The 12,669-nt window shown below is 38.5% G+C and overlaps 1 protein-coding gene across 2 annotated transcripts in view; it reads right to left on the bottom strand.

Moving 5' to 3' along the window:
- The window catches only part of CRIM1 (cysteine rich transmembrane BMP regulator 1), a 700,781-nt gene that overhangs the window by 424,918 nt on the left and 263,194 nt on the right, over positions 1 to 12,669 (bottom strand). For both annotated transcript variants that reach the window (XM_075596630.1, XM_075596631.1), the window contains exon 4: positions 43 to 163. In XM_075596630.1, the coding sequence (XP_075452745.1) occupies positions 43 to 163 (121 nt within the window). The remainder of the gene's footprint in view (positions 1 to 42; positions 164 to 12,669) is intronic.

The raw sequence follows: 12,669 nt of genomic DNA, 5'->3' as shown, positions 1-12,669 counted from the left end.
GCGGGCAATACAGTAATCTAGAAATCCACACCAAAAACAAACCTTGTAGGCAGCGTACAGCAGCCATCAGCAGTAAGTCGGACTTGGGTCTCATAGCTATCTGGTGGGCATACGACTTGTTGAACTGGAGGACACTCCACTGTACTGCAATCCACACTGAAAACTTAAGAAGAACAAGCAAAGGTTAGAAATATGCAGGACTCTTACATACCTTGTGCAAACTGCATGCATCTGTGCACATAAAGCACATACTAGCCATCTATCCGTATCTGATAACAATAGCTATGCAGGCAACGCTCTAATTGTTCTCAATATTCTTATTTATGTTAGCTACATTTAACCAAGCTTGGGCAAATGTAGCTGAAATAATTACAGTTGCAGAAAACAATATGATTGCTGCCTGTTGCTAGTGTAAATTTATTTTTCTCAATCATGCTATGGAAACCAATGTGTATTGTGAACCACCTCACCAATTGAACTTTTCCTTTATCTACATAAGTGATGGGGCTTAATTATTCAGGACTTTATATGCTGCAATTTCACTCTATTATTTAATGTTCCCAATATATCAGGAAGATTACCGAAGATATAAAAATGTACCATGTTTCTGCATTATCACCAATAAACGTTCTCCAACTAATTGCCTGTCAATGGAAGATGAAGGGCTTAATAGAAGATTTTCATATGATGGTTAGTATGATAAGACAAAAATGCAGATACCGTACAACTGATTTCAGGCTTCCTTATGGAGATATCTCCTGCCTCTAGTCAAAGTTATTTTAAAGAGGCCATCCTAGCAATATCTTACATGTGTGTTGTTTTTAAATAAATCAGTTCTTTAGTATTTGAATACTTACAGTACTACCTTTGTTTGCTTTGAAATTCAACTCTTAATTCCATTTTTAATGTGTTTTAATACACTGAGTGGATACTTTTGATTTCTATAGCAGGTTTTAGCACACCTCCCAAGCAGTGCAAGATATTTGTAACACTTTCCTGTTTGGGATCATTTATTGCCAATATTCCCAGCAGTTTGAGCTGCAAACTGTAACAATAGATAATGTTATATATACACCAAAGTTTTCCAGCACTCACTGACTATTGGAAAAATTGTTAAACAAGGAATATGCCAAAAGGAAAATTTTATGAAATAAACAAAAAAATGTTATAAACTTGGAACAATGCCGCACAAGCGGAAAATACAATAATAGACCCTAAATAAAGTAGTGTGGGGGAAAACACAGGGGAAGGGGAAACCACAATGGGAAAGGAGGAGGGAACAAAAAAGGGGGTGGAAGGGTGTGGTGGGGGAAAGGGTAATTAGGGGGGCAACGTTTTGGGGTGAAGACCCCTTCCTCAGGCCCGTACCCTCAAGGCCAGAAGGACAAAGGTACTTACCTAAACCCTGTGACCCCAATAAATTAAGCAAACCCAAAAAGGCAATGATAAAGCTGAAATCAATATACAGCACAGGCTCAGTGAATAAAGTCCAGATCCAGCAAGAGAATGTAAGCATTCCCTGATCAGTAGGAGAGAGAGATTTAGAATTATCGTGACACAGACCGAGGACTTTACAGTTGGATTGTGTATCTTTTGAGAATCTATTTACATTCTCTTGCTGGATCTGGACTTTATTTACTGAGCCTGTGCTGTATACTGATTTCAGCTATAGCATTGCATTTTTGGGTTTGCTTAATTTATTGGGGTCACAAGGGTTTAGGGAAGTACCTTTTGTCCTTCTGGACTTGAGGGAACGGGCCTGAGTAAGGGGTCCAACCCCAAACATTGCCCCCCTAATTACCCTTCCCCCCCACCACACCCTACCCCCCCTTTTTTTGTTCCCTCATCCTTTCCCATGGGGGTTGCCCCTTCCCCTGTGTTTTCCCCCACACTACATTATTTAGGGTCTATTATTGTATTTTCCGCTTGTGCGGCATTGTTCCAAGTATATAACATTTATTGTTTATTTCATTAAATTTTCTTTTTGGCATATTCCTTGTTTAACAATTTTTCCAATAGTCAGTGAGTGCTGGAACACTTCAGTATATATATTATTGTGTTAGGAGGAATTAGGGTCCTCCTTGTTCCTTTGGCACCCTGCAAATAGCTCTCAAATTGCTTATTTACTTTGCTGTCTATTATGTTTGTTTTCAATAGATAATGTTAGTTTTGTAATATAAGAATACATTGTAGCTTCTGAGTTACACTGACTGAAGGACTGATTGAAAATGAAAGGCAGACAATTAGTGAACCCTGGGAAGCAGGAACTTTGCTGATCAATTATGGGAGAACCAATCGATCAGCAGCTTAGGTAATTCGTTTTAAATAAAGGTAATCAAATGCTGCATATATTAACATATATATATATATATATATATATATATATACATGTAGAGGTATCAGTACCGTGTTTGCCGAGCTTCAATAATCAAAAAATAAATAGATGATACCGTTCTGTGGCTAACGAAATGCTTTTATTTGTGCGAGCTTTCGAGATACACTGATCTCTTCTTCCGGCGATGTTACAATGAATGAAGCAAGGATAACTTGAAAACAGTGTCTCTTGGAATGTTATCTGTGCTTGTCCTTCCCCCGGTGTGGATGTGTTTTATGGCTAGAGGTGTCAAAGGGTAACTGAAAGCAAGTGAAGAAAGAGTGTGTATGTGTATCAGTGTGAATAAAAATGAATGGAGAGCCCACAGTATAAACAGTGCTCTACACAAGGTGTGTGTGGAGTGAGAGGGGTATAAATGGTGTGGGTGGGTGTGGAAATGCGAGAGTTTGTAGCACAACTAAAAGTGTGTGTGGATACTATGTGGTCCCTATTGGTGTATATGGATGGAAAAATAAGGAGTATTAGTATGTGTGAGAGACAGCTGTGTGTGCATACATATAGCACAGTATGTACAGACATGGCCTTTAGCGCTCATGGGAAGAGAGTTCGCTAGTGTCAGTAATGACTCATAAAATTTCGATCTCTGTTTAGGCCACTGTTAAGTGTCCCGAACAGTTGCATAAATTTGTATTCATGCAACCGTCTCTCTTTCGGGGTTTTAAGATTACCTTTGAGTATGGCAACCCTCCAGCAATGTCGTGTACCTCATCATGTGCATGAAATGCCCAGGGGGCTGCTACTACATAGGTGAGACAGGACAGGGGCTAAACAAGAGAATGAACCTGCATCGCCACAGCATCACACGCGGAACAAGAGACAGTCCTGTTGGCGAACATTTCTCTGACTCTGGCCATAAGATGAACGATCTGAGGGTTGCCATACTCAAAGGTAATCTTAAAACCCCGAAAGAGAGACGGTTGCATGTAACAAATTTATGCAACTGTTCGGGACACTTAGCAGTGGCCTAAACAGAGATCGAAATTTTATGAGTCATTACTGACACTAGCGAACTCTCTTCCCATGAGCGCTAAAGGCCATGTCTGTACATACTGTGCTATACAGTATGTATGCACACACAGCTGTCTCTCACACATACTAATACTCCTTATTTTTCCATCCATATACACCAATAGGGACCACATAGTATCCACACACACTTTTAGTTGTGCTACAAACTCTCACATTTCCACACCCACCCACACCATTTATACCCCTCTCACTCCACACACACCTTGTGTAGAGCGCTGTTTATACTGTGGGCTCTCCATTCATTTTTATTCACACTGATACACATACACACTCTTTCTTCACTTGCTTTCAGTTACCCTTTGACACCTCTAGCCATAAAACACATCCACACCAGGGGAAGGACCAGCACAGATAACATTCCAAGAGACACTGTTTTCAAGTTATCCTTGCTTCATTCATTGTAACATCGCCGGAAGAAGAGATCAGTGTATCTCGAAAGCTCGCACAAATAAAAGCATTTCGTTAGCCACAGAACGGTATCATCTATTTATTTTTTGATTATATATATATATATATAGTTTTTTTAATTGCCTCTTTAAGACTGACTGTTTCATACTTTAAACATGTTTGCAGCTGTATCTTAGGCTGCGTCCATAGACACACCAGCCGAGCAGGTGCTTTCCCTGGCCTTCGTACGTGCGCTGTCTGGGGGCATGTCTATGGGCGGGCCAGTGATGTCGCGGAGCTGGTTCTCCCTCATTGGGCGAACCGCTCACGTGACCGCCCTATCGCGCGATAAATACATTTTTACTAATTTCACGCGCATCGCGAACCCCATACCGAGCGCACACGCCCGCACGCTGTACAGACAAGATCACTGCTTTTAGGCAGTCTGATCGTCAGCACGGTCTGCCCTTCTATGGACGCAGCCTTATGCAGTCAAGTGATTACTACCCAGGATATACTTAAAACCAAGTGGTAACTCTCAATATTTCTTTCCTGGTAAAATATTGTATAAATATGATCAGAAACGCAATACCCATGTTTTAACCATAACTCCCCTCCTACATTAAAAGAATGTAGAGGTATAAGTATAAAGCTCCACCAATATCTAGATCAGGAGAGGCCAACTCCTGTCTTCAAGGTCAGGTTTTCAGGATAGCATTGCTTCAGCACAGGTGGCTCAATCAGTGGCTCATGCTACACCTGATCTGGAAGCACATTTATTCTCCTTACCAATTTCCAACATTCTTGTTTTCTAAAATGGGAATTTGAGCAAATGTCATATAAAAAAAGTAAATATATAATCTTATTTTAAAGTGAAGAAGGAGAGAATAGTGTCATTGGGTGCCTGAAAATATGTTATTTCCAAATAGTTTTTTTTTTTGTTCACATAAGGAAGCTGCACAAAGCAAATATAATTCTTCCCAAAGTACACATTTATTTTTTTGAAAAGCACTGAAGGAGTTAAAAGACACACATTCAGAATGAACCTTTGCTATGTATTTTTTCTTTTCTTTTTAATGACGGAAATCCGTGAAACGTTCTATATTTCTCTACCACGAATTACAGCTGCATTCGACTCCCCCTGACTGCACTTTTAATAATGCACTTTTACCCCTACTGTGTCTGTAAGCCCCAAAATATTACTTAGACTGTAAGCTCTTGGGAGCAGAGTCTCCTTGTGCTTATGTAGTAATTAACCTGTTGCCCCATTGTCTATAAATGGTTTACCTTGTATTGCAATTTTGTACAACGCTGCGTACTTTGCTGGCGCTATATAAATAAAATGATGCAAGCATACACTAAATACCCAAACCAAAGTTTTTGCCGTCTGATGGATTGTCTCTTGATCGTTGAATATAATACCTTGCCCCAAACTGTCTTTTAAAAGAGATTCACCCCCCCCCCCCTTCCCCAGCCCTTCATTTCTTTCATGCGCAACTACACAGGGCTCGTTAATGATAAATTAGTATTAAAACACTGTATTTTAGGATGTCATCAAGAAATATTGTTATGTATGGATTTCTTTCAAACTCACATCTCATTTCTCTCTCGCAGCTATGACACATTTTCAATGGCGAATGATATATGCCTCGGAGAGCGATGCCAGAATGTCAGGTTATCAATGGCTTTGGATAACAATGTTAAGCCTTTGTAGCCTTCCAGCCTCGCAATCTGAACATTCTTCTTTATAGGACATAGTACACGTCTCCATCAATGACACATTATCCTGTGAGCCCTTGACGTGCTAGCACAAAAACATGATGGAAATAAACCCCACTGACTCACTTAAACTGTGTCTTTCACGCTAACGTATATTCACGGTTACAAACATATGGTGTCATCATTTTAATTATCCTCATGACATCATCATTTTTTCTTCACAGAAATGGCAATACTTTAATAGAAAAAAGTAACATCTCTTTAAGTAGGACCCTAAACATGGCATGTGTGCTGAAGCAGGGATATTCTCAAGACCTGACCTGTTAGTAGCTCTTGAGAACCGAAGTTGGATACCCATGATCTAGAAGCACATTTACTTTCCTTACAATTTCCAACATTCCTTATTTCTAATATGGGAAGTTGAGTAAAGTTCATATATGAAAAAGTAAATATATCATCTTATTTTAAAGTAAAGGAGAGAATAATTACATATTTTCAGGCCAATGAAATTAGCAAATATAATTTAAAAAAAAAATGTGGTCACATAAGGAAACTGCTTAAAGCAAATATAATTCTTCCCAAAATGCACATTTATTTTTTGAAATGCAATGAAGGAGTTAAGAGATACACATTCAGAATGAACATTAACTGTGTCTTTAACGTAAAAGTACATTCACGGTTACAAACATATGGTGTCATCATTTCAATTATCCTCATTACATCCTTGTTTTTTCTTTACCGAAATGGCTATACTTTAATTTTAAAAAGTGAAATCTCTTTAAGTTGGACCCTATACGTGGCACGTGGCGACATCAGACATTGTTTCCTACTCGCAACTGGTCCGAAAATACGTTTTGATCGGAAGAAAAGAAGTACTGTAACATTTCAAGCAGATATCATTTTAATATGTTACACATATAAAACACCAAATATATGATGTGTTTTGTTCTCATATGGGGCTATGAATAAATATTTTGAAATAATAATTTTATTTGAGAGAGTACATTGTGTCAAATCTATTTCTCTCCCAAAATCATTAGCAGCATATGTTGGTATAGGGTTGGGCGAGAACGTAAAAGTTCCCATAAAAACAATATTTTATCATTTATCGTGAGAAATACCCAATAGAAAATGCTAAAGTCGTCAAAATGTCTCTCATAACCCTTTGAGGGTCTAAGAAGTCATTGTGCCTGAGCACCACAGCCCCTCAAGCACAGTGCGTTCATGTGACCGCAGCGGCCATTTCGCTGGAAACAGAAGAGGAGGTATCCATGGGAATGAAGGACGTGATCTACGCTGCAAAAAATCCTCAGTTGTGCCAGTCCCCATGACTTAGGGGAGGATGGGGATAAGAGATACTTTGGAGAAAGAGAAAAAGAATGGTGCGCTGATAAAAAGGACCCTGAAAATAGTTAACCCAAAATATGGGAAGAATAAATGGCCCTATGTAGAAATTAAAACAATTTGAACAATTGTGGAAAGCTAAAAAGGATATACACAAATAGTAAAAAAAATTAAATAAATATATAAGAATAAATACAACGACAGAATGAATATTTAATACATGAATGTGTGTGACATGAACCAAAGGGAGTTACTAAGTGGGTAAAAAGCAGACTGATAATGGTGAAAAAATTGGTAATATAGGTAAATTCAAAAAAGATTTGTTGAGGTAAGTGTCCTTGTGGTTTGCCAAACAACAAATGCTGCCTTAAAAAATACGAAGGATAACCAATCCTTAGTGTAGAAGTAGCATCAAAAGAAAAAAGGAGAAAAGGCTCAAAAATTTGGCAAAAAGTAGTTGTTTATAGTTAGGGTGAAAGATATAAAAGCACACAATGCAAAAATACAAAACAAAAATAAATAGACTGCAATGCAAAATGGCAATAGATAGACTGCAATAAAAAACGAAAAGTTTTGCCTGCTGAGTAAAAGAATGGTGCCGATACGCCTGATGTAGAAATGTAGTCTGTAAATAAAACTCCAAAATGAGCCAGTGGTGGTTTTAAGGAAGAAAGTTGAAACTCAGTTTGCCAAATAAATGCCGGATTATTGCTGCTGATATTTTGGGGTGGGAGGAAGGGGAGAAGAAGCATTGGGGGGTGAAGGGGGTAAGAGATACATTGAGGGGAGGAAGGGGTTATGAGACATTGGGGGGAGGAAGGGAATAAGAGACATTGGAGATGGGGAAGGGGTTAAAAGAGACATTGACAACATCTAAACTCTGCCTCCACCTTCTAGCTTCATCTGTTTCTTTGTGAAGTTGACCCACACACCGCACAACACATAAAAGGGGCAGATTCATCAAATTTCGATAAAGCAGAGCTACAGTATTATCGAATTGTGCAAAACAAAATTTAGGGTGCATTAATAGCGAAAGAATAAGTAGGGATTTGTCAATATTTCTCCGATCCTAAATAAGGCGCGAAGTGGAATTGAAAGTTTACTTATTTTGTCTATAAAGTTATGTGAAAGTCTATAAAGTCCCTTTTTGATGACGTCATATCACTCCAAAAAAGGAAAGGCATCACATGGTTCATCCACGAATCCGATAAAAATATCGAAATTTGATTAATACTATTTTTTTTACTTAAATGTGCGAGACCCTTTGTTTTTTTGTTAGAATTGATATTGTTAACACACCCAAACCAAGGGGCCATATTGTTGATGATACAACATTGTAGTATTGCACTATAAAAATAACTCACCTTTTTTGGAGATCAACACGTATTTTTAGGTTATCAAAAACAGATGAATCTGGCCCAAAAATAGGTTTTACACATTGGCGCATTAAGACGCACCAACATTGGCACGCCTCTTTTAAGACAAAAATCACCTATAGCAATGCTTTATGCTATACATAGCCCCCATAGTGTCTTTTTCTAAAGAGTACAGTATTCAGTCAAAACAATGAAGGCTAAATTAGTGACAAAAAGAGTTGCACAATACACTGCAAATCTCACTGATATGAAAATATGAAACCCTGTTGTGCCAGAGGGACCGGCAATATAAAGTAGGATGGATGAACAGTTGGGGGTCAGTGACTCTAATTACAGGTGTGAATAACACTCGGCAGAGTGGGGTCCTGAACATGATCTGAACCTCCCAATGGAGGAGGCTCTTAAAAATTCATGCTAAGAGAGACACACAAACACTCTTGGGACTCGAGTTGCTAACACTATCGGGCTTAGCATTTCTATTGATTCATTTGGCATTCACTGTGATAGCATCTAGAACTGTGAATTAATGTGCTAAGAATCCATATAGTAACATCTGAGAGGATAAAAAACATCACACGTATGTTGGTGCTTCACAGAAAGTATGAACTTGAAGGCACGCTGAGAAACAGCAATCTTCAAACGTTTTTATCTAGCTAGTTAACTTCCAAGCAGTTGTTTATTTATTCGATCGACAGTGTACCAAAACTTATACGCCACATTATAGCCCATGAAATATTAAAAGCCGCATCCATAATTACAGAATTTATACCTTATTTTTTTTTTTTAGCATTACTATTAGTATGCAAGAATTTGGCGTATTTGCCCATATATATATACTTTTGATAAGGGCTGAAAAACTAAAATAAAATATAAGAAAAAAAGCATAGCTAATGTGTAACTCAAGAGTCAGTTTGTGTTGTTAGTTGTAGTAATCCACAGGAGGACCGATTACAGAGAAAAGAAAGCACAAGGCGCACCGGTGGTAAAAGATATATAATGAACAAAACAGACAAATGCAAATAGTAACTTACACATTACAAATCTGCTTTCCAGAACATCTAAGGCAGATCTATCTCCTTGTTGCCCCGCTCCGTGGGTGTCTGGCTCGGCGGTAGTCTACTGACAGAGGCTTGTGTTCCCGCATGCTGGGAACAGCTGAAACCTCACGTCACATGATCTGCAGGCTCTCACAGCCACTTCCGGGTTTGCACAAAGCAACGTACCTGTATGAGATGGCTGGTTATGATAGCCAGTGATCCGGCAACCCGCACTAAACAATCTCTTAGGGAGACCCAACCAGCACCACACGCTAAATACAACAGGGGGCAAAAATCAGAAGAATGAATCTACCACTACACGTTTCGGTCACCCGTGACCTTCATCATGAGGGTCATCATGCTGGTTGGGTCTCCCTAAGAGATTGTTTAGTGCGGGCTGCCGGATCACTGGCTATCATATCCAGCCATCTCATACGGGTAATGCTGCTTTGCACAAACCCGGAAGTGGCTGTGAGAGACTGCAGACTGTGTGAAGTGAGGTTTCAGCTGTTCCCAGCATGCGGGAACACAAGCCTCTGTCAGCAAACTACCGCCGAGCCAGACACCCACGGAGCGTGGCAACAAGGAGATAGATCTGCATTAGATGTTCTGGATAGCAGATGTTTTAATGTGTAAGTTACTATTTGCATTTGTCTGTTCTGTTCATTATATATCTTTTACCATTGGTGCGCCTTGTGCTTTCTTTTCTCTGGAATCGGTCCTCCTGTGGATTTATCCTCAGGTGGACACCTGTGGAGGAGGGGAATACCTCCACGCACAAGTGCTGCAAGAGGGTGAGAGCTGACCATTGTCAAGGTCCTTTCTGGAAGCAAGAGCTCGGATCAAAGACTTCACATTTAGTTGTATTAATCCTATACAAATAAGGTGCTGTTGAAATATAGTTCTATTTATATTTTCATATGATATTCCTATATATGAATTCCTATATATGAATAAAAGCAAATTAATCCTGCCTTTTTCCTAAGCATTTGTAGTTCACAGTTCTATTAGCAGAGGTGGAACTAGTGGAGGGCGAGAAGGGCGAGAAGGGCAGCTGCCCCGGGCACAGAGGTTATAGGGGGCGCAGTTAGTGGAGAGTGGCAGCTATTGCCATAGAACATTTTCAATGATAAATCGAGCAGTGCACTGCAAAAACTGTGGTAGACTTAATGTGCACAATTCTATAAGCAGTACTGGTGTACACACTGAAGGCGTAGCTCAGTGAGTAAAGTTACTGACTGAAAACAATGACATCTAAGTTTGATGAAGGGGAACTTGGTTCAAATCCTGGTGTCGGCTCCCTGTGACCTTGGGCAAGTCGCCTTACCTCCCTGTGCCTCAGGCACCAAAAACATAGATTATAAACTCATCTGTAACAATCCTATGTGCTGCGTACCGTGCACTATACAGTCATTGTGAAGCGCTTTGCGCCCATTGGGGAAAAAAGAGCTATATGAAATAAAGTTGTTATTATTAATGATATAGATATAGATATATATGTCGATAATAAACAGCTACTTACAAAATATAAAAACCTCTAATAAACCTTCATATATTGTTCACCTTTATGATTTCAGAACCAAAAGAATCACCAAGAAGATAATGGACTTTCATGATCTCTTTTGTAACATCAGCAAGGAACGGGAGTGAAACGCTATAGTGTTATAGTTTGATAAAGTCGCTCAAAGTACCAGTACTGTTCAAAAGCAAAGAGAATCCTCCAAGGGGAAAAGCAGGATCCCATTAACACATATTGACTGAGGCATTTATGCATAACACATAACGAATAACACATTAGAGAATCATTTACAGTAAGCATTATTCAGAGCTCACTTAAATTTCATGCTAGATGTGGCTGTTCATTTTAATTGTAGCATTGAAAAAACACGTACAATATATAAATGCAACACTGCGTTTCCTAATTGCCTCTGTAACCCTCATCACTGCTGAAGCCCGAACAAGTTGACACTTTTGTAAAAAAAAAAAAAAAATGTTTAAGATGCAATTTATTATACTTGACTAAAAATAAAAACATGTTTCGCCTTTAAACAAGTCTTTTATCTGTCAACTAGAGAAATTCCTTGGTCAGTGCACTCAACACGTTTTTACTTTGAATCTGTACAAACATTAAAAGTGTGTCTGGGCCCAAACCTGTGTAATAAATGCATGGAATAAACTTGACTGAAAGTCATTGAGGCTGAACTGTTCCGGCAATAGGTTTAGCCCTGCTTAATACCATCTTTGGTAAAAGGACCACGTAAACTACATAAAGATCAAAGATTGCACAGATTATTGTGCCGTAAAGATATAAACCTTTTCATTTAGCAAAACTCACATCTTTTAGGCTTGTGAAATATTCACTTGAGGAAAAAGTACCAATACAGCTCTTCGTAACCAATCAAATGCACTGTAGCATTAGCTGTAAAGTGCATTAGGTATTTGCTCTGATTAAGTCATTTTCACCTTTCTCTAATGCCAAAGTAAACTAGTTCATGTTTTAATAGTGGATCATTTTAATTATCCGGACATGGAGCAATGAGACTAGCATTACAACTAAAGGAAACAGGTTTTTGGGAGTGCTAAAAAACAATGACATGACCAGTAAATAAAAAAAAATCACTTGTAAGCACATTCACATGCCTCAGACAGGTCTGCAACCCTGCTTTTCCCCATTATCTCTTAGCATACAATGCTTCCCCTGCAGCTAGGGATTCTGGGAAATTACATACATCCAAATTATTGAGGAACAAACCAGGAGAGGGGCAGTGCTGGATTTGGTAATATCAAACAAAGTCGAGGTAATAACAAATGTTAAATTCTGGAATAATTTGGGAAACAGTGATCATAACATGGTCATATTTGAAATGAATGATCAAATGTCATGCTATACAGGTTCAACAAAGGCTTTACATTTAATAAACAAAGGAATAATCTACAAAGAATAATTTGGGATGACATTTTTTAAAGAAAAAATGTGGAAGATAAATGGGCAGTCTTTAAAACATTGTTGGAAAAGCACACGTATCTGTGTATACCCTTGGGTAATAAATATAAAATAAACTAGTCTAAACCCATGTGGCTAAATAAACAGGTAGGGTAGGAAATGGAAAGGAAGGCTGGCATTTAGATTCTAAAAGTCAGAAGGGACGCAGGCTTCATATCAGAATTATGAGGAATGTAACAAAAGTTGCAAAATGGCAATCAAATTAGCAAAAAACTGAAAATGAAAAAAAGAATTGCAATAGAAAGTAAGATAAACCCTTAAAAATGTATTTAAGTACCTTACTAACAAAAAGAGATTATACTGTAGGACCCTTTCAGTGTGAGATTGGCAGGCAAATTATAGAAAATAAGTAATAGGCAAAGGTATCAAATACATTAT

Source organism: Ascaphus truei, chromosome 4, assembly GCF_040206685.1.
Source record: "Ascaphus truei isolate aAscTru1 chromosome 4, aAscTru1.hap1, whole genome shotgun sequence".
Taxonomy (NCBI): Eukaryota; Metazoa; Chordata; class Amphibia; order Anura; family Ascaphidae; genus Ascaphus; species Ascaphus truei.
The sequence above is the reverse complement of the archived record's forward strand: the minus strand, read 5'-3'. Positions and strand labels throughout refer to the sequence as shown.